Genomic DNA, 26,855 nt, shown 5'->3' on the forward strand with positions numbered 1-26,855 from the left:
AATATTGTGTGCAGTTTTGGTCTCCTTCTCTGAGGAAGGATGTTCTTGCTGTAGAGGGAGTGCAGCGAAGGTTTACCAGACTGATTCCCAATTTGGCGGGACTGACATATGAGGAGAGATTGAGTCAGTTAGGATTATATTCGCTGGAGTTCAGAAGAATGAGGGGGGTGGGATCTCATAACCTATAAAATTCTAACAGGACTAGACAGGGTAGATGCAGGAAGGATGTTCCCGATGGTGGGGGAGTCCAGAACCAGGGGTCACAGTCTGAGGATACGAGTAGACCATTTAGGACTGAGCTGAGGAGAAATTTCTTCACCTAGAGAGTGGTGAGCTTGTGGAATTTGCTACCACAGAAAGCAGTTGAGGCCAAAACATTGTACGTTTTCAAGGAGTTAGATGTAGCTCTTGGGGCGAAAGGGATCAAAGGATATGGGGAGAAAGTGGGAGCAGGCTATTGAGTTGGATGATCAGCCATGATCATAATGAATGGCAGAGCAGGCTCAAAGGGCCGAATGGCCTACTCCTGCTCCTATTTTCTATGTTTCTATGACATAAGTAGACTACAAAAAGATATAGATGGTTAAGTAAGTGGGCAAATATCTGGCAAATGGAGTATAATGTGAGAAAGTGTGAAATTGTCTGTTTTGGCAGAAAGAATAAAGGACATTAGTTAACCAGATGGGTTTTAATGACAATTGTTTCATGGTCATCGTCAGACTTTTAATTGCAGATTTTAGTTGAATTCAAATTTCACCATCTGCCATAGTGGGATTTGAATCCAGGTCCTCTGATCATTACTCTGGGTCTCTGGATTACCAGTCCAATGACAATACCACTATGCGACCATCTCCCCTTGGTAAGCAAAGGGGCGATAGGTTATCGAGGGTAAGCCTGATGCAGATTTGAGGTTACTATTAGATCAGCCATGACCTTATTGAATGGTGAAGCAGGTTCAAGGGCCGAATGGCCTACTCCTGCTCCTTGTTTGCATGTTCTGTTTATTTCAGCTTCAAGGCTACATCTGGCTTATTCTGTGGATGGTACAAAATATTGGTCCTCCTACTTTCTTTGCAATACCACTGTGGGAAAACAAGTGTGTGTAACTGAACCAGATTTAAGAATAAGATAGGTTCTCCCTTTAGAATAACCTGTGCATGCATTTTGTTTAGTCGTCCTTCAGATTCTACAATGATTCAGTTTGGTTGAGTAAAGGGAAATTACTGTTGTATAGATGTTGAGCATGTAATGCACATGCAAAATTCAAGAATTTTGTGCATCTCGGAAACGCCAATGTTTGAAAAAATGAAGCTGCTTTATATTTATCTGTAGTCCATTAATAGTGGAGAAGTGTGCTTGTAAGGTCCAACAAGACTATATTTTAGTAACTTTTTTTTCTTAAACTTTCTTAAAGAACTAGTCAGCTTATTTTGATTTTAACTCACCAGATGCTTTTTCCCCTCTCTTTAAAAAAAATCTTTTATTTTGCAGTATGGAACACAGTTGTACCAAAACTATAAAATACCGCAGCAAAGGAGAGGTAGCCTTACATCACTGAATTCATCACCAATGGTATGGAATTCAAAATATAAAACTGGACAAAAATAGAATATGACTTTATAGTTGTTAGAAAAAAACAATTCATTCATTAAGAAGAATCATCTAAACTTAATATTGCATCTCCTTGCAAAAATTAGCTAACATAGTTGGTCACTTTTATGTCAGTTTGCCTAGAAAGATGAAAAACTGAGGGCCTTTGTTTTCTTCAATTTGTTTATTTGAAACATCCATTAGAGTGTTTATTAAATTATAGCGTTAGCATATCATGCAAACATACAACAAGATAGTTGCTAGTAATCCATGCTTCAGATCATTCTTCTCTCTTGGCTGCAAGAGGGCAGTAGAATAAATATGATCAACTTAATTACCATACATTCAGATAGGATCAAAATTCAGAGATCCGCTTAGTGGAATAGATCCACTGAAGGATAAAGGAAATTGGATAATTCAAGAGTATCTAAACTTTGAAATTTCACATATGATGCAGCATTATCCTCTACTTGCAACACAGATTAGCTTACTACAAATAATAAAAAAACAAAATTTAAGCTTTTTAGGGTTCTGAGGTTGACTTATGTAAAACAAGAATCACAGATGTAAGTGGGAAGAAACTGGGTAAGGGAAGAAGAAATATTTGAGACAGGAAGAAATCTAAGGGGAGAATTGTCCCCCCCATCGGGGGGGTTGTGCGGGGGTGGGCGTGGACCTGATTGGCGCTCCTGATCAGGTCCACGGTGCCATTTTATGTGGGCAGGCCAATTAAGGCTGGAAGCGCTGAATGCTCCCTGTGTGGGCTGGGGGGTGGAATTCCCTGAGTCGGGGCCTGTGCTCTTTCGCGCATATGTTTCACAGAGGTGCCTCAGGGAGACTAGTTTAAGTTTTAAAAATTTAAGTAAAGAAAAGAAAACATTTTAAGACAAGCCCCCTCATGTGACAGTGTCACAGGAGCTGGGACATGTCAATGAACATTAATGAAAAAAATTATTTAATTTATAAACCATTCATGAAATCTCATCCCACCCGTGGATGAGGTACCATGAAAAATGCGGAGGCCGCCTGGGCTCAGTTTATTACTTTAGTTGATATTTAAATGGCCTTAGTAGGCCTTTGACAGTTTGGCGGGCGCGCAGCCAACTTGAAAATATAAATGATGTGTGGTGATGTTGGGACTTGTCATTTTACGCCTTGGTGTGTGGGCCCCACCCCCGCTCGCCTAGCCAAAAATCCTGGCCCAGGGCAGTAATAGGCTAAAAGAATAGGTCTACCAGGGCAGTCCTGTTTGTGGACCTTGAAAAAGCAGTAAGACCAGGCTGTTTGGCATTGGGGTACTGAGATAGAAGGTCATGGAGGGAAGATCTCCAGAGATTGTTAGTGACAGAATTGGAAATGGTGGTTTGGTGTCCGATGGTGAGGGCACGATTGGGGAATAGGAGTGATGCCAGAATTGGCATTCAGCCTCCACTAGGTAGGGACTATTTTGCCAGGTAGAAGTAGTGCCACGCTTGTCAGGTTTCATAATGTTAGGGTTGGATCTGAGGGAATGAAGGGCTGAAAGTTCAAAGGGAGATAGGTTAGAGTGAGAGGAACAGAGAAATTAAGACAGCTGCTGTTACACTGAGAGGGTGAGAAACCAGATGGAAGAGTGCAAGTGGAAGGAGAATCTGATGACAGGATAAAGGGGCTTGTGTGTGTGGGAAGACTCTTGACCGAAGAAGTGGATGTGAAGACAAAGGTGACAGAACAGCTCAGCGTTGTGCCAAGCTTGAATTTCATTGAGATGGGGTGTAAGGGTTAAAGCTGAGCCTTTGCTATGGAATGATCATTCAGGATCATAGAGGGAAGGTCAGAAGGGAATGTGAAAACATGGCAAGGGTTGAGATTGGAAGAATGGTTGGGGTCAGAGGAAAGTGAAGGGAGAGAGGAACCTGCAGGAGCATTGGTATTCATGAATTGTTGAAACTTATAAACATTAAAAGGAAGAAGCACACTTTTTATTAAAGTATTGGAAGAGGCGAAGGAAGAAATGGAATTGCAGACCAGGTCAACTTTGGAAGTGTGAGTCGGTGCTGTTCAAGAGAGAGGTAAGGGATGTGCACACGGCCCGCGTGATGTTGAGCATGGAACAGTGGTTCCAGGAATGCTGAATATCCTGGAGATATCTAAGTTTGGATGTTCTGAAACCCGAAGAGTGGAATTTCATTTGGAATTGAGTAAAGAGGCAGTTGCTGAGCAAGGAAATATGACTGAAAGCAAGTATTGGTAGATACCTAATCAAATACGGGAAGGGAAATAAAAGCAATGAAGATGAACAAGGTAAAAGAGGAAAAACAGAAATCCTATGAGTTAAGAGGAGAACTTCCTCAAGGGTTACTACACATGTATGTGAATGTATGGAATGTAGTAAATAAGATTGGGGAGTTACAGGTGCATATTGCCATGGGGAGAATTTTGTCCCCGTCATGTGGGCTGGGCAGGAATGGGCACAGGCAGGTGTGCAGCCGATCGCTGCCCACAATTGGCTGCGCGCCATTTTATGTAGGTGGGCCTTGACGCACACCCGGAAGTGCTCAGTGCTACCTGTGCAGGCGAGGGGAGGAGGGAAAGTCAGAGCCTGTGCTCTTTCTTGCATGCGCACGGAGCTGCCTCAGGGAGTTTAATGTCACTGTGAAAATCTGAAAAACTATTTTAAAAAATTATTCGGAAATGTCCCCTCAACTGACAGTGTCATGAGCTGGGATTTTAATAATTTTAATGTTAATAAAAACATTTATTTGATAAACCCTTCATGAAACTTCATCCCGCCCGTAGATGAGGTTTCATGCAAAATGCGAAGGCTGCCTGGATTCTTTGTCTGCCTGCCAACCTTAAGGTTGGACGGGCAGTCCAGACAATTAGTTTACCCAGCTGTTAAATGGCCTTAAATGGCCCCCACACGGTGACCAGAAGATTCGGGCCATGATGTTGTGACCTGGCTCAAGGAAGGGCAGAACTGGATGTTAAATATTCCTGGGTGCAAGGTGTTCAGAAGAGATAGGAAAGGAGGAAGGATGACAGTATTGGTTAAGGAGAACATTGCAGTGCTGGAGAAAAATGATGTCCCAGAAGGTTCAAGGACCGAATCAATCTGGCTAGAGCTAAGGAACATAAAGGACGCAATTATATTGCCCAGTGTAGTCTATAGATTGTGAAATATTGAGAAGGACGTAGAAGAACAAATTTGCAGGGAAATTACAGAGAGATGCAAGCATTATAGAGCAGTTATAATGGGGGAATTTAATTTCCCGAATGTAGACTGGGACAGTGGTAGTGTAAAGGGCGGAGAGGGGCAAAAGTACCTGTATTGTGTTCAGGAGAATTTTCTACAGCAGTATGTATCCAATCCAACAAGAAAAGGTGCACTGTTGAACTTGGTTCTTGGAAATAAGGTGGGCCAAGTAGATCAAGTGTCAGTGGGGGAACATTTAAGAGACAGTGATCATTGTATTGTACATTTTAGGATGATCATAGAAAAGGATGATAGGCAGTCCAGAGTAAGAATTATTAACTGGACAAGAGCCGACTTTGATGGGGCAAGTACTGAGCTAGGCCAGATAGACAGGAACGAAAAATTGGCAGGAAAAACTGTAGCTGAACAATGGGCTAGCTTCAAAAAAGATTTGGTTCGGGCACATTCAAGGTATATTCCCTCGAAAGGGAAAGATAGGGCAAACAAATCCAGAGCTCCATGGATGAAAACAGGGATTAAAGTTAAGATAAAGAAGAATAAGTATGCTTATGACAGGTGTTAGATAGAAAATACAATTAAGAACCAAAAGGAGTACTGAAGGTTCAGAGGGGAGTGAAAAAGCATATTAGAGAAACTATGAGAGATTATGAGAAAAGACTGGCAGCCAATGTAAAGGGTAATCCCAAAGTCTTCTATAGACATAAAAATAGTAAAAGGGTGGTAAAAGGAGGAGGAGGGACGATTAGGGACCTAAAAGGGAATTTATACATGGATGAAGGGGCCATGGCTGAGGTATTAAATGAATACTTTGCATCCGTCTTTACCAAGGAAGTAGGTGCTACCCAGGCCATGGTGACAGGTGAGGAAACTCTATCACTAGAAGGGTTCAAACTTGACAAGTGTTGAATAGACGGTTGTTACTTAAAGTTGACCGGGACTGGATGAGATGCATCCAAGGATATTGAAGGAACTGGGAGTAGAAATTTCAGGGGCACTGGCCATAATCTTTCAGTCTTCCCTAGACTCGCGGGGTGGTGCCAGAGGACTGGAGAATTGCAAACGTTACACCCTTGCTTAAAAAGTGTTGTAAGGATAAGCCCAACAATTACAGACCAGTCAGTTTAACTTCAGTGGTGGGCAAGATACTAAAAACAATTATTCAGGATAGAATTAGCAGTCACGTGGAAAAATATGGGTTGATAAGGAAGAGCCAGCATGGATTTCTAAAGGGGAAATCATGTTTAACTAATTTGCTGGAGTTTTTTGAAGAGATAACAGAAAAGGCTGATGAGGGTAATGCTGTTGATAAGGTGTACGTGGACTTTCAAAAGGCATTTGATACAGTGCCACACAGTGGACCTGTGAGAAAAATTATTGCTCATGGAATAAAAAGGACAGTAGCAACGTGGATACAAAATTAGCTGAAAAATAGGAAGCAGAGAGTAATGGTCAATGAATATTTTTCAGGCTGGAGAAAGGTTTGTAGTGGAGTTTCCCAGGGGTCGGTATTGGGACCCTTGCTTTTCCTGTTATATATTAATGATCTAGATCTTGGTGTGCAGGGGACAATTTCAAAGTTTGTGGATGATATGAAGCTTAGGCTTGTTGTGAACTGTAAGTAGGACAGTGTGGAACTTCAAGGGGACATAGACAAGTTGGTGGAGTGAGCAGATAGGTGGCAGATGAAGTTCTATGCAGACAAATGTGAGGTGATGCATTTTGGTAGGAAGAACATGAACAGACAATATGAAATAACGGGTGAAATTTTGAAGGGGCTGAAGGAGAAGAAAGACTTTGGTGTATATGTACATGGATCATTGAAGGAGGCAGGACAGTTGGAGAGAGCAGTTAACAAAGCATATAGTATCCTGGGCTTTATTAATAGGGGCATAGAGTGCAAAATCAGGGAGGTTATGCTGAATTTATATAAGACACTAGACCTCAGCTGGAATATTGTGTACAGTTCTGGGCGCCACATTATAGGACGGATGTGAACACATTGGAGAGAGTTCAGTAGAGGTTTACAAGAATGGTTCCAGGGATGAGAAACCTCAGTTATGAAGATAGATTGGAGAGGTTGAAACTGTTCTCCTTGAAGAGAAGAAGGTTGAGAGGAGATTTGATAGAGATGTTCAAAATCATAAGGGGGCTGGACAGAGTAGGTAGGGAAAAGCTGTTCCCACTCGTAAAAGGATCAAGAATGCGAGGGCACAGATGTAAAGAGATTTGCAAAAGAAGCAAATGTGACATGAGAAAAAACTTTTTCATACAACGAGTGGTTCGGGTCTAGAATGTGCTGCCTGGAAGTGTGGTGGAGGCAAGTTCAATGAGGCATTCAAGAGGGCATGAGATGATCATTTGAATAGAAACCATGTGCAAGGGTACAGGGAAAAGCCAGGGCAATGGCACTAGGTCGTAATGCTCATTTGGAGACTGGTGCAGACAAGATGAGCCGAATGGCCTCCTTCTGTGCCATTAAACTTGTGATTCTGTGCAGGGGAACATTCCTGGAACAGAAGTGGCAATGAATTAAACATTAATGCGAAAGCAAAATACCGCGGATGTTGGAAATTTGAGAGAGAAACAGTGTTCATCAGGTCAGATAGTATCTGTGAAGACAGAGTCAATATTTCAGGTCAATGCCCTTTCATCCAATCTGGGAGATATTAGAGATGTAACAGTTTTTAAGCAAGGCTGGTAAAGTGGGGAAGAAGAGGAAAGAACAAAAGGAGAAGTCTGATAGGCTGGAAGGGAGTAAATCACAAACTGAATAATGGAGCATAGCAAAAAGAGATGATACTGGGACAAGTAAAGAGGCAAAAGATGGGTCTAGAGGAGGTGTAAAGGGAGAAAAAAAGAATCACCAAAAAATGGTCTCCAAAAAAGAAAATGGGAGGCAGAGGTTAGGATCTGAAATTGCTGAGTTCAGTGTTGAACCTGGAAGGCTGTAAAGTGCCTAATCAAAAGATTTGGCGGTGTTCCTTGGGGTAATGTTGAGCTTCATCAGAATGGCGTAGGTGGCCAAGGACAAAAAGTGTGTAATAGTGGGCATAAGTCAGCGGAGACTGTCTGGTGAACAGCAAATATAATTCACCAAATTGAAATGTACAAGTAAATTGTTGTTTCACCTGCAAGGATTGTTTGGGAATTTGGATGATGGGAAGTGAGGAGGTGAAAGAGCAGGTGTTATATCTCCTGCACTTCCTTGGAAAGCTGAGGGGGTTTCAGACGGTGACACAGAAGGAACAGCCTCTTTGAAATGCTGAAAAGTGAAGGAGGCATGGAAGGTGGATTTGGTGGCATCACACTGGAGATGGTGGAGAATCATCCATTGAATGTAAAGTCTGATGTGATGAGGACAAAAGGAACCCTATCATAGTTCTGGGAGGAATTATGCTTTCCTTAGGTCTATACCTTCTAATTTTTTTCTTGGGGTGTGATACCTCGTTTATTGCTCATGCCTTGTCACACTAGTCTTTGAATGGCATGCTAGGTAACTTCAAAAAGCGTCAAGAGCTGATCACATAACATTGGACTGAGTTCAAGGGTAAGTCAGAAGAGGTATAGAATCATAGAAAGTTTACAGCACAAAGAGGCTATTTGGCCTATTATGTCTATACCGGTAGTGGTTGCCAATTCCCTTTTAAAGGGGATAAGAAATTTAGTTCCTTTGGTGATCCAGTAACTTTCCAGAGCATAAATGACCAGATTTATTGAATTTAGTTTAACAACTTGCCATGGAGCAAGTTAACATTTTATCCCACCATCATCCACAAGGCTACTGTGCTGCTAAGAAAAAAAATAAATTTTATTTAATTGTAGTTTTTCCATTTTCAATAAAGAAACAATTCTTCTTTTGGTTTATTTCCATGTACTCTCAGTAAGAATATTTCATTGGAGGTTCTATTTTATTTTGTTTTGAAGCTGTGCTCTCTTGAACTTTGACTTGTGTTAATGGTCCCTGACTTTCTCACTTTAAGCACTGTACCAAAATATTTTTTGAAATAATTCCTTTTTCCCCTCATAGAGGAGCATCTCGGAAAATTCACTGGTAGCTATGGATTTCTCTGGACACAAAGGAAGGGTAATTGAAAACCCTACGGAGGCACTTACAGTTGCTGCTGAAGAGGGGTTGGCATGGAGGGTAAAATATTTGTTTGAACATTTGCCAACAAATGCTGTCATTTTTATAACTTTGATAGAGGAAAAAAAATGAGAATAATTTGAAGAGTACCATTAACTATGTCTATGAATCTTCTTTCCTACGATTCATCAGTTGCAAGTACATTTTAATTACCAACTGTACAATAAAATTGTACTTATAGTGATTGATTTTGGTCGTTACCCCCAAATGATAGGTGTAATTAACTCTTGAGTATAACAGAAGATAACACTCCCTGATGAGCACTGTTTTATGATTTTAAAAATATATTACTGAGCAATGCCGCTTAACGCTCAGCAGTGATGCCCACAGCTGATTGGTCACCTACACTACAACAGTGATTGCTCTTCAAAGTCCAATGTATGTGGAGTGTTTTGGTACATTTGAGACTGGCATTATATAAATGCAAAACAAAAACAGAAGTCAGTTGGCTGATATTTCAGATCTGAGCTCCTTTCATAATGTTGCCTGACCTGAATATTTTTTTTTTTCTATTTTTATTTTTAATTTTTCAGCATCTTTATGGCTTTTGGAGTAGCAAAAAGGAGCTCATTATTTCTTAAATAACTCCTCACTCTCACATGTGGCTCAGAATGGTAGTCTCACTTTGTTCCTTTCATTACTCTTAATCCAAAAGCAGAACTTTGAGCTGAGAACTGTTCAGTTCATTGGTGGTGAAAATTGAGAGACATTGCTCAACAGTGCAATAACTGAGTCGTCCATGGGATCCTTTGCAATTAATCAGTTAGGACCAGTTAAGAATATTTTGCAGTGCATTATTAATGTTATTTATCCATTCATGTGCTGGATCGTACAGATCAATGATACTGCAATTGAAAAGCTTTCGTTTAAAAATGGGAACTACCAGAAATAGAATCACTAAAATCAAAATGCACTGATCACTATAAACAGTTAGTTTTAGTTATAGTTTCTGGAATGCATGCTCTAATTGTTATAAGCAAATGACAGGACTCCATTGTAACTCTGAGGTAAATTTACCTCAATTAAATAACATTCAAGTCATTTTATACTTAAAATTCCAATTAAATGTGTTCAATGATGAAATTGATATTTTTAAATTTACATTCCTGTAAAAAAAACAGAGAAGAAGCTGTCATCGTTTGAATGCATATGGAAGTCCAACTACGTCACAGAGCACTACTCCATGTCAAGGTTTTTTCAATATGTACTTTGAGCTGAAAAAGATAATGTCGTATAAGTCAAAAAAATGATTGGTGTCAGTTAATTTTAAGTGAAAGATGTTTGCTGATTCTCTTAAAACAATGGGTATTAGTGGATCGGTATTAAAGAACTGAAAGCTATTGTTGTAATTTAAACATTCACATTTTTGCCAATTATTGTAGTTATGGTGGGTCAGATTACTTTTGAGAGATAAAGTTTGTATTAAATTATCATAATTTAGGTATATAATTTTTAGGAATTCTAATTTGCCTTTATAATTTAGCTATTCACAGGATGCAGCTATGGTTTCATCACCGACTCTCCAGAGATGAAGCTCAAAAACTGATAGAACAACAAGGTCTTGTGGATGGGTAAGCATCAATTTTTAAAGGAATTTTTGATTCACTGAGGCATTATTTCCATGATTCACTTCAAATGTTGGTTCTTGTAAAATCATAACAGCAAGTGTTTCTAGCTAGTTGATTTAGGAAAATCTTTATCTTGAAACCAACAAAAATTTCTACTTTAGATACATTTTGTGGTTGTTTTCACCTACAGCTTCTATAAGACAGTGGAGTTGTCATAACAATGGTCTTAATTTAGTCTTTTTAGAACTAAGTCTTCAAAATTTTGATCGTTAAGCAAAATGTTAATACAATTGTAGTGTGAGATTCTGCGCCTACATAATCTTTAAACAAGAAAATTAATCTATTAGTGATTGTTTTGAAGTCTTGAATTATTTCTCATTTGTAGTTATTGAGATCACCACTTCTAAGCCATTCTTTGTGTGTCACTTAATCGAAGATGGTATAAGTTTTGCTTCAGCCTTTTCCTGTATCAGCTGCATAGCCATTTTGATGAGATTCACAAAATTAATGTTGCATCATTATGCTTTTCTTGTACATTGAAATATTTGCATACTAAATTTATCCTCTGGATTGTACAAAGAAAATACATTTTAACAATTAATCTTTAATGTACAGTGCCCATCAAGTTTTTTTCCTGTAGAAATTGGATGCTTTGCTACTATTGCTACTTCAGAATGAATGCCAAAATATATGTGGCTTAGAATAACAAAAGTAAAAATGCAGAGCACTGCATTAACAAAACTAATTGGTAGCTTGTGCTCATCAGACTTAAAAGTATCAAATTTTCTTTGTTCCATATTGTGTGTCCCAATAGGAAAGAATCCATCCAATGGCTAGTTGTTAGTGTTTAAAGGAAGATGATTTGGATAAGACTTTTTGTAAATTTGGCTGCAGAAGTCCTGAGACTGATGCTGAACATTGCCTCACAGTTTGATAGGAACAAACCTTTAGATTTTATACTTTAAACTCCACCAGTTGACACTTGAAATTTGGCTTTGGATCAATTAAACGGCATTGATGGAAGATATCAGATGCCCTTGAATGCTTTGTCTCTCAAAATGAAGTTCAAGCCATCAGAAACCATGTGGATGGAAGCTCATTTGATCAAGAAATATGAAATTTCTATTCCCATACAAGAACATTTTAAAAATTCACTTACAGGACGTGGGCATCGCTGGCTAAGCCAACATTTGTCTGTTCCTAATTGCCCTTAAGAAGGTGGTGGTGGGCTGCCTTCTTGAACCGCTGCAGTCCCTGCGGTGTAGTTACACCCAGAGAGCTATTATGGAGAGAGTTCCAGGATCTTGACCCCAGCGACGGTGAAGGAACGGTGATATATTTCCAAGTTAGGATAGTGAGTGGCTTGGAGGGGAGCTTCCAGTTGGTTGTGTTCCCATGTGTCTGCTGCCCTTGTCCTTCTAGATGGCAGTGATCGTGGGTTTGGAAGATGCTGCCTAAGGAGCCTTGGTGAGTTCCTGCAGTGCATCTTTTAGATCGTACACATTGCTGCCACTGTGCATCGGTGGTGGAGGGAGTTGATGTTTGTGGATGGGTGCCAGTTGGGCTGCTTTGCCTTGATGGTGTTGAACATCTTGAATGTGGTTGGAGCTGCACTCATCCAGCTAAGTGGAGAATATTCCATGACACTCCTGATTTGTGCCTTGTAAATGGTGGGCAGGCTTTGGGGAGTCAGAACGTGAATTACTCACCACAGGATCCTAGCCTCTGACCTGCTGTAGTACACAGTATTTATATATATGAACATACAAATTAGAAGCAGGAATAGGCCATTCGACCCCTTGAGCTGGTTTTGCTATCTGATAAGATCATGGCTGATCTGATTGTGATCTCAACTCCAGTTTCTTGTCTACCACCTATACCCTTTGACTACCTTGTCAATCAAGAATTAATCATTGTTTGCTTTTGGGGTGAAGGTGAAATTATTGCACTCAAGATGAAGAATTTCAAGGATGTGAAAAGGAAGGTGTTTCTATTTTGTTTACCCATTTTCAGCATCAAACAATTTAAATGCAAAACCATACAAATGGGGACAGAGTAAAATACCCCTATTCTGTACCAACAACCTGTCATAAGTCCAGTATCGGAACCACATTCTAATCACGTCAATAAGATTGTTTCACTTTGTACTTAAGTCCTGTAACCCTTTCTCAATGAGCCAGATGATTATGAGCACGCTATGCTATAGGTTCATGCTTGCAAAAAATGTGGTTTATACTATGAAATTAATTTTATCCAAGAACCTGACAGCCAGAGAAGAATGGTTACATCCCATCAATCTGGCCTGGATTGAAATTTTGTTTGTCGAAGTTAAAGAATAATAAGCTTAATCCACTGTATTGTCAAAGCATAAATTTATTTTTATTTTTGAATTCTTGAACCATGTAAAGATTCTAAAAGAAATGCAACTCTGATATTCCATCTTCTACAGCCTTGTGTTATTCTAGTATTGCAACATATTTGCATTCCATGTAGCATCTTTATCACAGAAGGTTGTATCAAGACAGAACACCACGAGAAAAGTAATGGATGACAAGTCCTTGTTAGGAGTTGAGATTCGTTTGAAGAGTTTTAAGGAAGCTATTACAGCTGGGGAGATAAACAAAAATTCAAGGAAGTTTAGGGAAGGAGTTCCAGAAAAATAGCTGAGACAATAGAAGTCTGGCATTAATAATTGGAGAGAGGGGTGGTTATATGCATTGCTAGTGAAAGGATCAGAGAAAATTAAAACAGTAAATGCTGGAAATTCGCAACAGGGCCAGCGGCATCAGTGGAGAGAAAAGCAGAGTTAACAATTCATATTTAATGGAGGCGATGGGCCTTTCGTCCGCCAGCTGGAGAGCCGGCGAGAGTCCTGTGTCATCTCTTTTTGTGAAGGCCTGCCAAATTAAGTGCCAATCATACCTGCACTGAGTAGCAGTGGGCCTTTCCTAGGATCAAGTACCCCAGGGATGGAAATCTTGCCTGCCACTGGCTGCTCTTCATTGCCTGACAATGCCACTAGTGAGGTGGTGTCTGCTGCTGGGACTGCCCACCCGAGGTCAAGGATTGCCATGGACCCAGGCACATGCAGGTGCATGATGGCAAGCGTGAGGTCATGGGGGAGCAGGGATGTTGGCAACAAGGGAACTGGTAGTGGGTCCCTCTTTCCCGATGCCAGGTTCCTTGCTCAGGTACTGAGTGCCTGACAATGAGGGCCCACCCCAGGTAGAAACAAGCAAACATGTCAGGGTTTGCTTCTTGGGCTTCACCTGCCCACCGCTGGGTAAATACCAGCAGCAACTTGATGTGACCCTTAAGTGGGCATTAATTTAATGAATCAGAGTGTACAAAGCCTCTCTGCTTTGTACCCTCCCACCTGATTAAATGCTCCCCCTGCCCCCAAACACCAACAAAGTTGCCATGGGGCAGGACATTAAATTCCATCAAACATTTCAGAACTTGGTGGACTGATGAAATGTCTCAGACCTGAAACATTGGGCAGAATTCTTCGCTCAGCGTGCGTCCGACCCACTCAAGCGTGAAATAGTGTGTGATGACATCGGGCGAACGTCCCGATGTTATCGCGCACTCGCGTGATATTTCGGTTGATGGGCATGCGCAAGACTTGGCAGTGTGCCCGCCGACAATTAAAAGGCCTATTAAGTTCATTAATGTAGTAATTAATGGTGATTTTTTTTGTTGCCCATCCAATGTTATGGTTGGCGAGTGGGTGAATCAAAGGCAGCCTTTGCCTTTTTGAGGAAACCTCATCCAAGGGCGGGATGGGGTTTCCGATATTAGTTTTAAAAAAAAATAAAAACGTTTGGACAGAATTTACATCAGCCATATGTTCAGGTGACTGACCCTGATGTGTGAGCATATTTCTCGGCATTTGAAAATCTTTATATATGGCTTTTGAATTCTTCAGCTCGCTGTGGCAGCTCTCTGCTTCAGGGAGCTTGTTGTGTGCGCACCCCCATGCCTGCGCTGACTTCAGCGCTCACCCTCCTCCCGCACTCCCACCACCCCAGCAGTGCTGAGCATCTTAGCGTGTCTTTCACACTGGCTGGCCTTTAATTGGCCAGCCCGCATGAAATCATGGTCGAGGGCTAATCATGGACGGCAGCCCGTTCCCTGGTCACCCCCAGGCCCGCTGACTGCGCCCACATGCCAAATTCAAAATCATTCCCATTAACTCTCTTTCTCTCCACAGATGCTGCCTGCCTTACTGAGAAATTCCCGCATTTTAATAATAAAAACAAAAAACTGCGGATGCTTGAAATCCAAAAGAAAAACAAATACCTGGAAAAACCCAGCAGGTCTGGCAGCATCAGCGGAGAAGAGCACAGTTGACATTGAGTCCTCATGACCCTTCAACAGAACTAAGTGAAATAAGCTGGTTTAAGGTGGGGGGGGTGTGGTGGTGGTTGTAGGGCCAAGCAAGCAGTGATAGGAGGAGATAACCAAAAGATGTCACAGACAAAAGAACAAAGAGGTGTTGAAGGTGGTGATATTATCTAAAAGAATGTGCCAATTAAGAATGGATAGCAGGACAAGCAAGGTAGCTCAAGTGGGGGGGTGGGGTGAAATAAGACTAAAAGGGCATAAAAGGTATAGATTTAAAAATAATGGAAATAGGTGGGAGAAGAAAAATCTATATAAATTATTGGAAAAAACAAAAGGGAGGGGGAAGAAACGGAAAGGGGGTGGGGATGGAGGAGGGAGTTCAAGATCTAAAGTTGCTGAACTCAATATTCAGTCCGGAAGGCTGTAAAGTGTTGAGCTTCACTGGAACAATGCAGCAAGCCAAGGACAGACATGTGGGCAAGAGAGCAGGGTGGAGTGTTAAAACGGCAAGCGACAGGGAGGTCTGGGTTATGCTTGTGGACAGACCAAAGGTGTTCCGCAAAGCGGTCACCCAGTCTGCGTTTGGGGTCTCCAATGTAGAGGAAACCGCATTGGGAGCAACGAATGCAGTAGACTAAGTTGGGGAAAATGCAAGTGAAATGCTGCTGCACTTGAAAGGAGCGTTTGGGCCCTTGGATGGTGAGGAGAGAGGAAGTGAAGGGGCAGGTGTTGCATATTTTGCGTTTGCATGGGGAGGTGCCGTAGGTGGGGGTTGAGGAGTAGGGAGTGATGGAGGAGTGGACCAGGGTGTCATGGAGGGAACGATCCCTACAGAATGCCACTGGAGGGGGTGAAGGGAAGATGTGTTTGGTGGTGGCATGATGCTGGAGTTGGCGGAAATGGCGGAGGATGATGATCCGTAGGGATCGTTTGTTCCAGTGAAGCTCAATGCAAACTGGAGGAACAGCACCTCATCTTCCGACTAGACACTTTACAGCCTTCCGGACTGAATATTGAGTTCAACAACTTTAGATCTTGAACTCCCTCCTCCATCCCTACCCCCTTTCCGTTTCTTCCCCCTCCCTTTTGTTTTTTCCAATAATTTATATAGATTTTTCTTCTCCCACCGACTTCCATTATTTTTAAATCTATACCTTTTATGCCCTTTTAGTCTTATTTCACCCCACCCCCCCCACTAGAGCTACCTTGCTTGTCCTACTATCCATTCTTAATTAGCACATTCTTTTAGATAATATCACCACCTTCAACACCTCTTTGTTCTTTTGTCTGTGACATCTTTTGGTTATCTCCTCCTATCACTACTTGCTTGTCCCTACAACCACCCCCCCCCCCCCCCCCCCCGGCCACCTTAAACCAGCTTATATTTCACCCCTCTCCTATTTTTACTTAGTTCTGTTGAAGGGTCATGAGGACTCAATGTCAACTGTGCTCTTCTCCGCTGATGCTGCCAGACCTGCTGGATTTTTCCAGGTATTTCTGTTTTTGTTCCCGCATTTTAAGTTTTAACTTGAAGGGTTCCAGCATTTACAGTACTTTGCTTTTGTGGAAAGGATCAGAGAATTTTGGAAAGCACCCAAGACCAAAGGAGACTGCTGAGATGGGGGTTGACAGAAGCCATGGAGGAATTTGTAGATGAGGATTAGAATTTTAAATTTAATCCACTAGGGTCAGATCAACAATATTCAGAGTGATATGTAGGTGAGATTAAGTGTTGGGATTTCCTGTGGGCATCAGAATTTTACCCTGGTTGGAGATGGTGGAAAGATCAAGAGGCTGCCATTTAGGGTGCAGCGTAAATTGTATCTAGAAACAAGAAGCCTGGATTAGTGTTCAACACAAGTGGGGATGAATAGGGCGAAGTGTTTGAAACAAATATCAAGGCAAGTGATTTTGGTGATAAATAGGATGTTGGGTTAAAGTTTAGTTCTGGATTGAATAAAGTGCCAAGCTTTGCACACACTGATTCAGCTTAAGCAAGTAGTCAGGGAGTAAATGGAGTTGGTGACAAGTGCAGAATCTTTGGTAGTGTCGGTTAAACAACAATGTGTAAAAGCATAGTCTATATATAAATCTATTTTCCTTCTTTTCATCCCATGTAGGATGTTCTTACTGCGGGACAGTCAAAGTAATCTGAAAAGTTTTGTTTTGTCACTGTGCCATTGTCAGAAGATAAGACATTTTCAGATTGTTCCGGTAAGTAGTTAGAGTAAAACTTCAGTGGTAATTATTTACACTAATAGATTATGGGTATGTGTTTGATAATATATGATTGCAACATGACAAAACTATTTAAAAGTGCTGCTTTTGTTATTGCAATGACATTGAAAGAGAAAAAACTTCAATCTCTTTAATTCATGGTTTCAAAATTAGTTCTGAAAACGGCATCTTGTGCCATCAGTATGTTGTGACCCAAAGACCTTTAGTTGCTAGAGGTAATAATGGATGCAGCTTTAAAGAAATGTGTGCTAATTTTCTAAAGAATTATGCCAATGTTTGGTGTCGATTACTCTGCATGGCAACAAGAGTTTCCATACCTAGAAATATACAAAATGCAACTAATATTTGTAGTAATACAGAAGCTTTGCATTCTTGACAGTTACCAAATACAATGAGGGGTCTATTTGCTTAGGTTTTTTGGGAAGAATATAAACACAGAAAAGTAGGGAACCAGAAAACGCTAAAATTCTCCTGACCTGTGTCAAACTTAATAATTTTCAAATACCCACTGTCTCAACTATCTATCTAATTCTTTCTTAAATTTTTGCTTAATCTCTTGCACAAGCCTCCTCTTTTCCAAAGTAAACAAACCTAGGCTATTCCATCTCTCCTCATAGGTTTGATGTGCTAAATTAGGCACCGATTTGGTTATTCTTTACTACCATGTTTCCAGTGTTGGTTATCCTTCTAGTACTGTAAACAGAATTGAAATGTGGCTATATCTTGGAATTTGTGCTTTAACCTCTGGTTTTATATCCAATAAGTTTTACTTAGTGCAGCATAGTTTTCATTGGATTCACTAATGCCTTTATCTCCCTCCTTTGTTGTACCTGTAGCAGAGAATCATTTAGCTAATATTCGCTCTCTTTATTTTCCTTGTCTCATCCCATTATTTTACATTTGTTCACACTAAATGTCATTTGACATTCATCATCCAAACCTATCCAATTTGTTTTTAATGTTTAGTTTGCCTGTGTGCTCTAGTTTGAACTCAAAGTTAAAGTATTTGTGAGTTCCAAATATGTCACATCCACAGAACTTCCATTGTCAGCTGGTTCATCACTTAATTGAATAACTCCAGTAAATATGTCAGACAACATCTACTTACTATAAACCTGTGCTGATTCCTGTACTTATATAGGTTTTTATTATCACCTCTTTCTGGAAGTCTTCCTTGTATTGTATCTATGCTTCCTTTTGTTTTGAACAATTTATTACTCTTGGGCACTCCTTCTTTCTAATTGTTTCCTAAAGACAGCACCTGATTAATAGTGCTGGCCATGTATCTAGTTTATTTGATTCTTTCATGGGATGTGGGTGTGGCAAAATCTTTTGTTGTCCATTCCTAATGGCGCTTGAACTGATTGGCTTGCTGGCCCTTATTCAGAGGGCAGGTAAGAGTCAATCACATTATTATGGGTCTGGTGTCACATATAGGCCAGACTGGGTGAGAATGGCAGATTTCCTTCCAGAAAGGGCATTAGTGAACCTGATTTTTTTTTTTCCATGACAATCGCTGAGACTAGCTTTCAATTCCAGATTTTATTAATTAAATTTAAATTCCACCAACTGTCATGGTAGGATTTGAACCCAGATCCCCAGAGCATTAGCCTGGGCCTCTGAATTATTAGTTCAGTGACATTACCACTACACGACTGTCTCCCTTCTAGCTCTGCTAGCCACTTTAAATAACCTTGTATGATGTTCATCCGAGTATGGTGCCTTGTCTTCCTTTTGCCACCAGTGACCTCCATATCATGAATTTCTATTCTTTTTTACTATTTCTTTCACTACAGCCCCATACCAAAAATTCAATTTTCCATATGATCTATTCCATAAATACTAAAAAGAACTTATTTTGTATAGATTAGTTGATGCCATCACCTTTGGAGTCTTTCAATAACTGCACTGTTTTCATTTTACCTGCTAGCAGTGTATATATTTATAGAAACTTATTTTATTCCTGTATTCATCTCAATCCAGCTAATTGCTGGTAGCTTATAACTTCCATCAAAGACCCACAACTGCCTTTTTTTCTCCCTGTTAGCCATTTTATCTAGTGTATGGTGTGTATAGCATTTCTAAGCCAGATCCACCTTTCTTTCCTGATTTACTCCTGTTCTTGTGTGGTCCAATTCAGTCCCATTGTTGCCCCAAAATCTGTATTTCTATATTAGAATATTTTTACTGTAATCATTGGATGTGAATTTCCACATGATGCATTTCAGTCATTTTTACTGTGGAAAAAGGTTTGCACCCAACCAGTCTGGAGTCGCATGCAAAAGGCCTTTTAGCCTCAGCCCTAGATGGCTCAAGGCATGTGAGGCAATGGATATGGCTACTAAAGTAGTTCCCAGCTGGAGAGGTTGCTTGTGAAACATACCATTTTTATTTAAACAAGGACACTTGGAACTTAGCCAGCAGATTGCAGGAACACCCAAAAATGCGAGGGAACTTGGCAGAGGGGAGGCAATTTTAAGACAGAATAATCACGATAACGGCTTCTGGCTTGCTTGTCTTAAAACAAAAATTCCTTGTCTCAATTTTTTTTTTATTTGTTCATGGGATGTGGGTGTCGGTGGCTAGGCCAGCGTTTATTTCCCTGCCCTAATTGCCCTTGTTCAGAGGGCAGTTAAGAGTCAACCGCATTATTCCCAAAAATGTCATAAAATAGAGACACATAAAAAAAGAGGTAAGCTCATAGAAAACCACAATGGCTGTGGACAATAAATTACTCTATTAATGGAGGAGGGCAAAGGAAAGGTATTCTGTTGGAATTGTTAAATATACTGTACCTTTTTCACAAGTCAGGAAAGTTTGACCATGAAATAACTAAAAATTGTTCATTTTACTGCCTTACATCAAGTATTATGGAATAATAATTTGTCTCTTTTTGTTTGCTATGAACCTGCTTTGGGTGTTTTTCTTTAATTACAAGTGATTGGAAGGGCATTTCTATTAATGCAGCTGTGTAAGATTTTACAGTATCGCATTGTCAATTTTTCTAATAAATTCTAGGAAAAATTCATTATAACAACATCTTGTAGAGACCGTCATGTCCTCCAGCATGGTTGTCTTCTGATTATTTTGTACACCTATCATGGAATGATACAGCACAGAAGGGGTTTAGTCAATCTCTGCCGCCTGTGCTGGTTCTTTGAAAGAACTATTAATTAGTTCCATGCGCCTGCTCTTCCCACATAGTTCTGTAAATAGTTTCTTTTCCAGTATTTATTTATCCAATTCCCTTTTGAAAGATATTATTGAATCTGCTTCCACCACTCTTGCAGGCAGTTATTCGAGATCATCACATTTTACTGTGTAGAGGAGAAGACTTTTACTTGTCAGCTCTAGTGTGCCAATTTATCTTAAACCTGTCTCTTCTGGTTACTGACTCTTCTGCCACTGGAAACGGCAATTTACTACATCAAAACTCTTCAGGGATTTCAGTAGGTCTATCAAATCTCCCCTTAACAGTCTTTGCTCCAAGAGAAAAAAAAATGTTTCCCTTTTCTCCCCATGTAACTGAAGTCATTCATCACTGTTGTCTTTCTATTATTTCTCCTCTGCACTCTTTCGAAGACCATGATATCCTTCCAACTGGGCTGAACCAATGTTTTATAAAGGTTTAGCATAACTAACTTACTTTTATACTCTGTCTGCATTTATAAAGCCACCGAAGCCATATGCCTTTTTAACAGCTTTCTCAACTTGTCTTATCACCTGCAAACCCCTTTTATATTGCTAAACCTCTGCTGTAAAGACAACAAAAACCAGAGTTTTAAAACGCTGAAAGGGAATACTGCTGAAAATTGTTTAATTTTGAAATATAATATCTTACCATCTTAACTTGATTTGCCCACTGTCTGTATGCAGTAGGCAGTAAAACCATAATAGGTTGTAGAATAAAACAACTTCTGCAGTTAACAGTGAAAACAATTGGTTGAAGCTGCCTGAAATCTCCATCAGTTGTTCACACTGTGAGCAACTCTGGGAGACAGATGATTGAAACAATATAAAGACCTGACTGCCTGAAATCAATAGAACTTTTAAATCATTACATACTTAACTGCACAAAATAGTTGTTTAACTTAATATATTTTATGCAGTGTGTTTGCATTTCACTCCAATTTTAATGACAGATGGTCAGCACCATTCGCCTGATATAGGTGACTGGACATAATTGTGGGCTTTGGAAGTGATGAGAAATGTATATAATTTGCAAATAAGTTCTTAATGTACACCATGTTACATTTTGTGCCAAAAAGCTTTGTGCTCACTGATAATTGTTTCATTGAAGTTACTGAAAAATAGCAATTATGAAACGATACAAAATAACAGGGCTAAGTAATTATACAGAAACTGTTGTATGCATACAACCACATTGGAACTATTTCATAAACTGCTATGTAATCTCTGCAGCTAGAAGAAGATGGAGAATTATATTATTCCCTGGATGAGGGTCACACCAAATTTACTGATCTTATCCAGCTTGTGGAGTTTTACCAACTCAACAAGGGCGTGCTGCCCTGCAAACTGAAACACCACTGCGCTCGAATTACACTTTAATCTCTGAAACCATCAGCCCATCTGGAAGTTGGGAATAATAAACACAATGAGGGCTCAGGACCAACACACCAGAACTCTGCAAAGGTATTTGTTAATCTTCATTGTGCCTCAGACCAAGGGAAGACTGAGTGGAACTGGATGGATAAGTTAATGCAAGTCAGTACCTGTTGGCTGATTTTATCCAATTCACATAAGTGGAATCAATGTTTCATTATGCACTTCTCTTAATGGCAGAATTATCAGAACAAATATTGCATTACTAAAAACTACACTGTTCGAGGGAGAGATTCACAAGAAAGTGGTCTCTGCTCAACAAGTGATTTTTTTTTTATAAGACATTGAAGTGGTATTACTGTTCATTGCATGCCACGAGTAATAAAGCACAATGTTTGCCAAGAGATTGATTCTTCAAATAAAAACGAACATTAAAGATAGTGGCAAAACAGCCTATTTTCATACTTTGAAGAGAGGTTGAGCAAAAGTGCAGATTCAGACAAGTACATTATTTTGGAAATTGAGAACTGTGATTTGAATTAACTATTGGTGGACATCATATGTGAAGGAACATGGTTGCAATGTGTTAGAACATCCAGCATCGCTTTGCACAATGTAATTTTAAATATCAAGCATTCCTAAAATATGTTGAATTTGCTTAACGCCTTACATCTTTATTTCCTCAAAAATGCTACAAATGATTACCTAAATTGAGTTTTGTGGTTCAATATGTAATTGTTAGTACAGAATACATTAATTTAAATGTGTTATAGCAATGAAACTGACACTATTCACTGTTACCAAATCATTGCTTGGTTATGTCCTTATAAATCTGGTATTCTAGTCCTCATGGTTGATTGTCAGAATAGGCTTTGCTCTAAAATAAATTATTTGGAAATTAGTCCATATTATGACCAATGTAGCATATCAATGGGCTATGTGAATGTAGCCAACCCACTAATGATGTCTGATTGAGAACTGACTTTAATAGGTTTTGAAATTAAAATGAAGCGCTTCTTCTGACAAGCAGTCCTTGTCCCTATTTTTTTAAATGTGTTAAAGAAAGTAGTGTAATCCTAAATATTTAGGGATTAAATATTGCGTTCTGCTCATGTTCTTGCTATGCTGTTTAAAAATGCTTGCACATCACCAGAGCTTTGTAATAATGAAATAATTTATTACCCAAGTATAAATCTGAGATAATTTTTTTCTATAGAATGGCAAATTTTCATTGTGCAATGTTTTTGCAGCTAAAGCATTCAGCTTGTTTCTTGTAAAATAATTTGAACATGACAATGTGAGGAATTTATCTCTCTAACTGAAGGAATGCAGACACCTTGGGCTATATTTGGCTACTGAGGCGAGTAGCTTGAGTTGAGAAATTTCTTGACATGTCAGACCTGTCTCAGTAAAAAGTGCCCAGAATCGTGAGATTTTCATTCCCAGGGGTGGTTGCAGGATGGAGTGTGGATGCTGACCCTAGAAGCAGAGCATGGGTGGCGATAAGGGCGGGTGAATGCCAAGATAGGCTGGTTATAAGGCTCATCTTTGTTCTCTGGGACTTTGTCCCAGTGGTTTTAGAAGATTTTAGGCTGTCTAGCCCTCACCCTCAGTGCCCCCTCCACCATGGCCCCTCATGCCCCCATGGCAACTCAATACTAATTCATGCTCCCCATCCAATCCTCATGGCCCCTCATACCCACCCCCATAGACACTCACCCAGTAACCACCATGGATAGACCTCAGGAGTTATGTGGAGATAAATTAAAACAAACTTTTAAAAATCTCTCTTGATAGTTAAAAACACTCCCATTCAAAGTGATTAAAACAAACTTCTGTTCAAACCCCTTATCCTTTAATAGCCTCTTAAGCTGTCAGGCAATCTATGAACTCAGAACCCCTTAAGATGAATAGCTTTTGAAACTCAGCCAAGCATTCATAACGAATAGCTGTTGAAGAAATGTGGATAAAGAACTCTATTGAAACTGCGCAGACAGATGCTACAGCCACTGGCCTGTCAATTAAAGCAGTTGGGCAGAGTTGTTTTGAACACTGACAGCTGCGGCCAGTTATTTTTACAGTTTAAAGAGTGGGGAATTTAAAAATCTTCAGATCATGACAGTTAAACAGCCCTTATCTGCTTTTCAAGAGCATTTGTCTACCCCATAAATTTGTGACTCCCACACTGCAGGTTAAGGCCAGTGCTGCAGGCAAAATAGGATCTGTTTGAATTCAGCACCTAGTTTAAATGGCTCTGCTGCGTTTGGGTTTCCCTCCTGTGTGAATCATGCCCTGTGGAGGGGTAGGGCGGTGGTGGGAGTGGGGGGAAGAATCCTTTTTAATGTGAGTTTTCTGCTGTAAAAACTTTTCAAAATATTTTTCTACAGATCAGCCTGCAGGAGAAATGATGGGTGAACCAGTTATAGACTGGCCTATTTTCTGTTAAAACAAACTGTTTCATTGTCCTTTTCTACATGATGAATAAAGTTTTCTTCAATTTTGTCTTTCTGTCAATTTTATGATGCTATTCAGAGGGGAGTATGAAATTAATAATTCAAATTTACATTTTGAGTGATCTTAGCGTGATGGCTATTATACCAAATCTTGTGTGCATGAAAATTCTTGCACCATTTTAAAAACTAATTCTTTAATTCTTTTTGTAGCATATTGTTTCCACCGTCAGTGCTATGGTTCATTCCAGTGTTCTGAGAATTTATCAATTAACAGCCAAAATATCAAAGAATCTGCAAGCTGTTTAACTCATGCTTTCTTTTATGGAGATTACTTTTGCTAAACCAGGAATGAGTGTGCCTGATCACAATAAGTTGGCTTACTCAAAAAAAAATCCTTTTCAATTTTTAATTTTAGCAATTTTGTCCATGAAGAATTTCCAAAAAAAAGCATTGTAAAATAAATTGGTTGGCTAAAATTGTAAATGTGAGCATTTTACAATGTGTTCCTTTTTCTAATTTCTGATGGTGGGATGTGAAAACAAGTGCAGTTCTAGTTGAACTGATGCACACATGCTTTGACTGAGGAGTTCAGTCCTTGCATAGTTAGAGGCTACCTTATTTAAATAATTAAAATAAGCTCCCTGTGCACAATGGTTCAGACATGGAAGCTTGATTGATGTGCTGGTAAAACGGATGAGAAAATTTAGAGGGATGCTGCCACTGCACATGACAAATGATCACAAGACGTTAGTCATTGTTGAATCCTATGAGGATACATCAGCCTGAAATATCAGAATGGCACCACGCCATTCCAGTTAGGAGTGAGGTACAAGATGGGCCAAGTGAAGAAATTACTTATGTTCCCAAAGGACAGGGATTTTTCTGAAGCCATTGATTAGCAACCAAAATTAAATTGATTCTAGAAGTAATGTTTTCTGGGGCCACAGTGAGACTAGAGCTAGCATGAGTTAGCTGACTCCTGACATGGGCATAGCCTAGAATCTTTCCCCAGAAACATCCTTTAGCATAGTCGGGTGGGGAAAGTGAAAGGACAATCTACTTTCCCTTCTTCCGAACTAAAATTTTACAGCTCTCTTCACAAGCTGGAAAGCTAGCAAAACCTGATTTCTTACCTGTTACTCAGCCTCCACTGAAACTGATTTGCAAGTGCCTGCTGCACCCGCAAATGGCAGACCACATTTCCCATCGCTGCGCATCGGGAACCTACTTTCAATACTTTAGCATCTCATTAGAAGCCCTGCTTGCTGGAATCATCCCCAAACACTATCATCTGGGATCACACTGAAGTGTTTCACAACTGTACATAAGTGACGTGCGCCTGGCGAGCTGCCCTTCACTCAGAACTTTGAGGTTTATTTGCCTACCTTGCTTTGGGTAGCACTCAGTCATCAGGGCCATGCTTCGCTGACCACACCACATCACTTTTAGGGGGGGCTCAAGGGTAGGTCTCTACCTACCAGACCAACTGTAATGCAGGGGTGGCTTTTCAATGATTGCAGGGCTCAGGTTTTCTTGGGGAAGTGGGAGAAGTGGCCTTTGGCAAGGGAAGAGGATGCAAGGTGAGGGCTGCACTTGGGAAGGGGGGTATCCCAGGGTGTGTATGAGGGCACATGTTAATCTTTGCAAGTGCCTTCAAGATGGTGAGGGCTGAGGAGGCAGTCTCCAGAGATGAGGCCAAATGGAGATGTGAGGGTGTGTGTGAGTGAGTGAGTGGTTATGGCCCTTAAGCTGGCAGTGAGTGAGATGCCAATGAATGTATCATGGCCTTGTAAGTGTGTGAGTTTTAAGGGATGAGATGGTTGCCTTACCCTGGCAGCATGGATGAGATCATTCATCCGTTTTCTGCACTGGATGGCCGACCTCTTGTGTGCAGCATTGGCACTGCCCACCTTTACCAACATCTCCCAAGCCTGATGGGCCTCCTGTGGTCACAGAGGGGGTAAAGTACATTGCACCAGGCCCCCATGGCATCCAGAAGGCATCCCAGGGATGTGTCACTGAATCGGAAGCAGCATTCGTCTTGGCTTTTGGGGCCATGTCTTCACCGGAGCAGTCCTGGGTTGCAAACATTGAGAGTGTGCATGCAGCTGCATTTTAAATATAGCGCCCTGCGCGAGGAAGCAGCTAGGTAATGGCGTGGCAGACAAATTGGAGGCTGCCTGCCAGTGAGATGGCATGTTTCCTGTGGTTACATAATTAATATTACAAATTAATAATCTATACAGCACATTTTCATAACGAGAGGAATTGGACTATGGACTACGTAGTCAAGAAATGATGCTGAAGGGTGTAAAGGAAGATAATTCCTTAAGTGAGAGTGCAGATTGACAAAGCCAATGGGGGGGGGGGGGGGGGGAGAAAAGCTAGAGTGTGGTTAGGAGTGATTTATTTGCAGAGTTGTTAGGAACATAGGAACAGGAGTAGGCCATTCGACCTTCCGGCTTCTTCCTGAATTGAATGAGATCATGGCCACCTTGGCTCGGTATCCCTTTAGACTTTTGATAAGCAAAGATTTATCAATCTCGGATTTAAGATTATTAATTAGGCTCAGAAGCAACTGCTTTTAGTGGGGGAGGATGCCACATTCTTACCATCCTTTGCGCAAACAAGCGGTTCCTAACTTCTCTCCTGAATAGCCGAGCTCTGATAAGATTATGCCCAATTGTCCTGGGCTCACCCAGCATCTCTCAATTTTTTTTCTACATCTGAAATTTTAAAAAAGTAAATGCTGAGCA

The 26,855-nt window shown here is 40.4% G+C and overlaps 1 protein-coding gene across 5 annotated transcripts in view; it reads left to right on the forward strand.

Moving 5' to 3' along the window:
• Positions 1-24,143, forward strand: part of grb14 (growth factor receptor-bound protein 14) — a 143,626-nt gene extending 119,483 nt beyond the window's left edge. For 3 of the 5 annotated variants that reach the window (XM_041201158.1, XM_041201160.1, XM_041201159.1), the window contains 6 exons: positions 1,492-1,572; positions 8,814-8,930; positions 10,052-10,121; positions 10,414-10,501; positions 16,966-17,059; positions 21,506-24,143. In XM_041201158.1, the coding sequence (XP_041057092.1) occupies positions 1,492-1,572; positions 8,814-8,930; positions 10,052-10,121; positions 10,414-10,501; positions 16,966-17,059; positions 21,506-21,652 (597 nt within the window). In that variant the 3' untranslated portion in view covers positions 21,653-24,143. Of the gene's footprint in view, positions 1-1,491; positions 1,573-8,813; positions 8,931-10,051; positions 10,122-10,413; positions 10,502-14,711; positions 14,822-16,965; positions 17,060-21,505 lie in introns of those variants that run through there. The other 2 variants (XR_005944594.1, XM_041201162.1) reach the window with 2 other exon arrangements.
• The last annotated feature ends 2,712 nt before the right edge of the window (positions 24,144-26,855 follow it).

The sequence above is a fragment of the Carcharodon carcharias genome, chromosome 12, assembly GCF_017639515.1.
Source record: "Carcharodon carcharias isolate sCarCar2 chromosome 12, sCarCar2.pri, whole genome shotgun sequence".
In the NCBI taxonomy this organism is placed as follows: Eukaryota; Metazoa; Chordata; class Chondrichthyes; order Lamniformes; family Lamnidae; genus Carcharodon; species Carcharodon carcharias.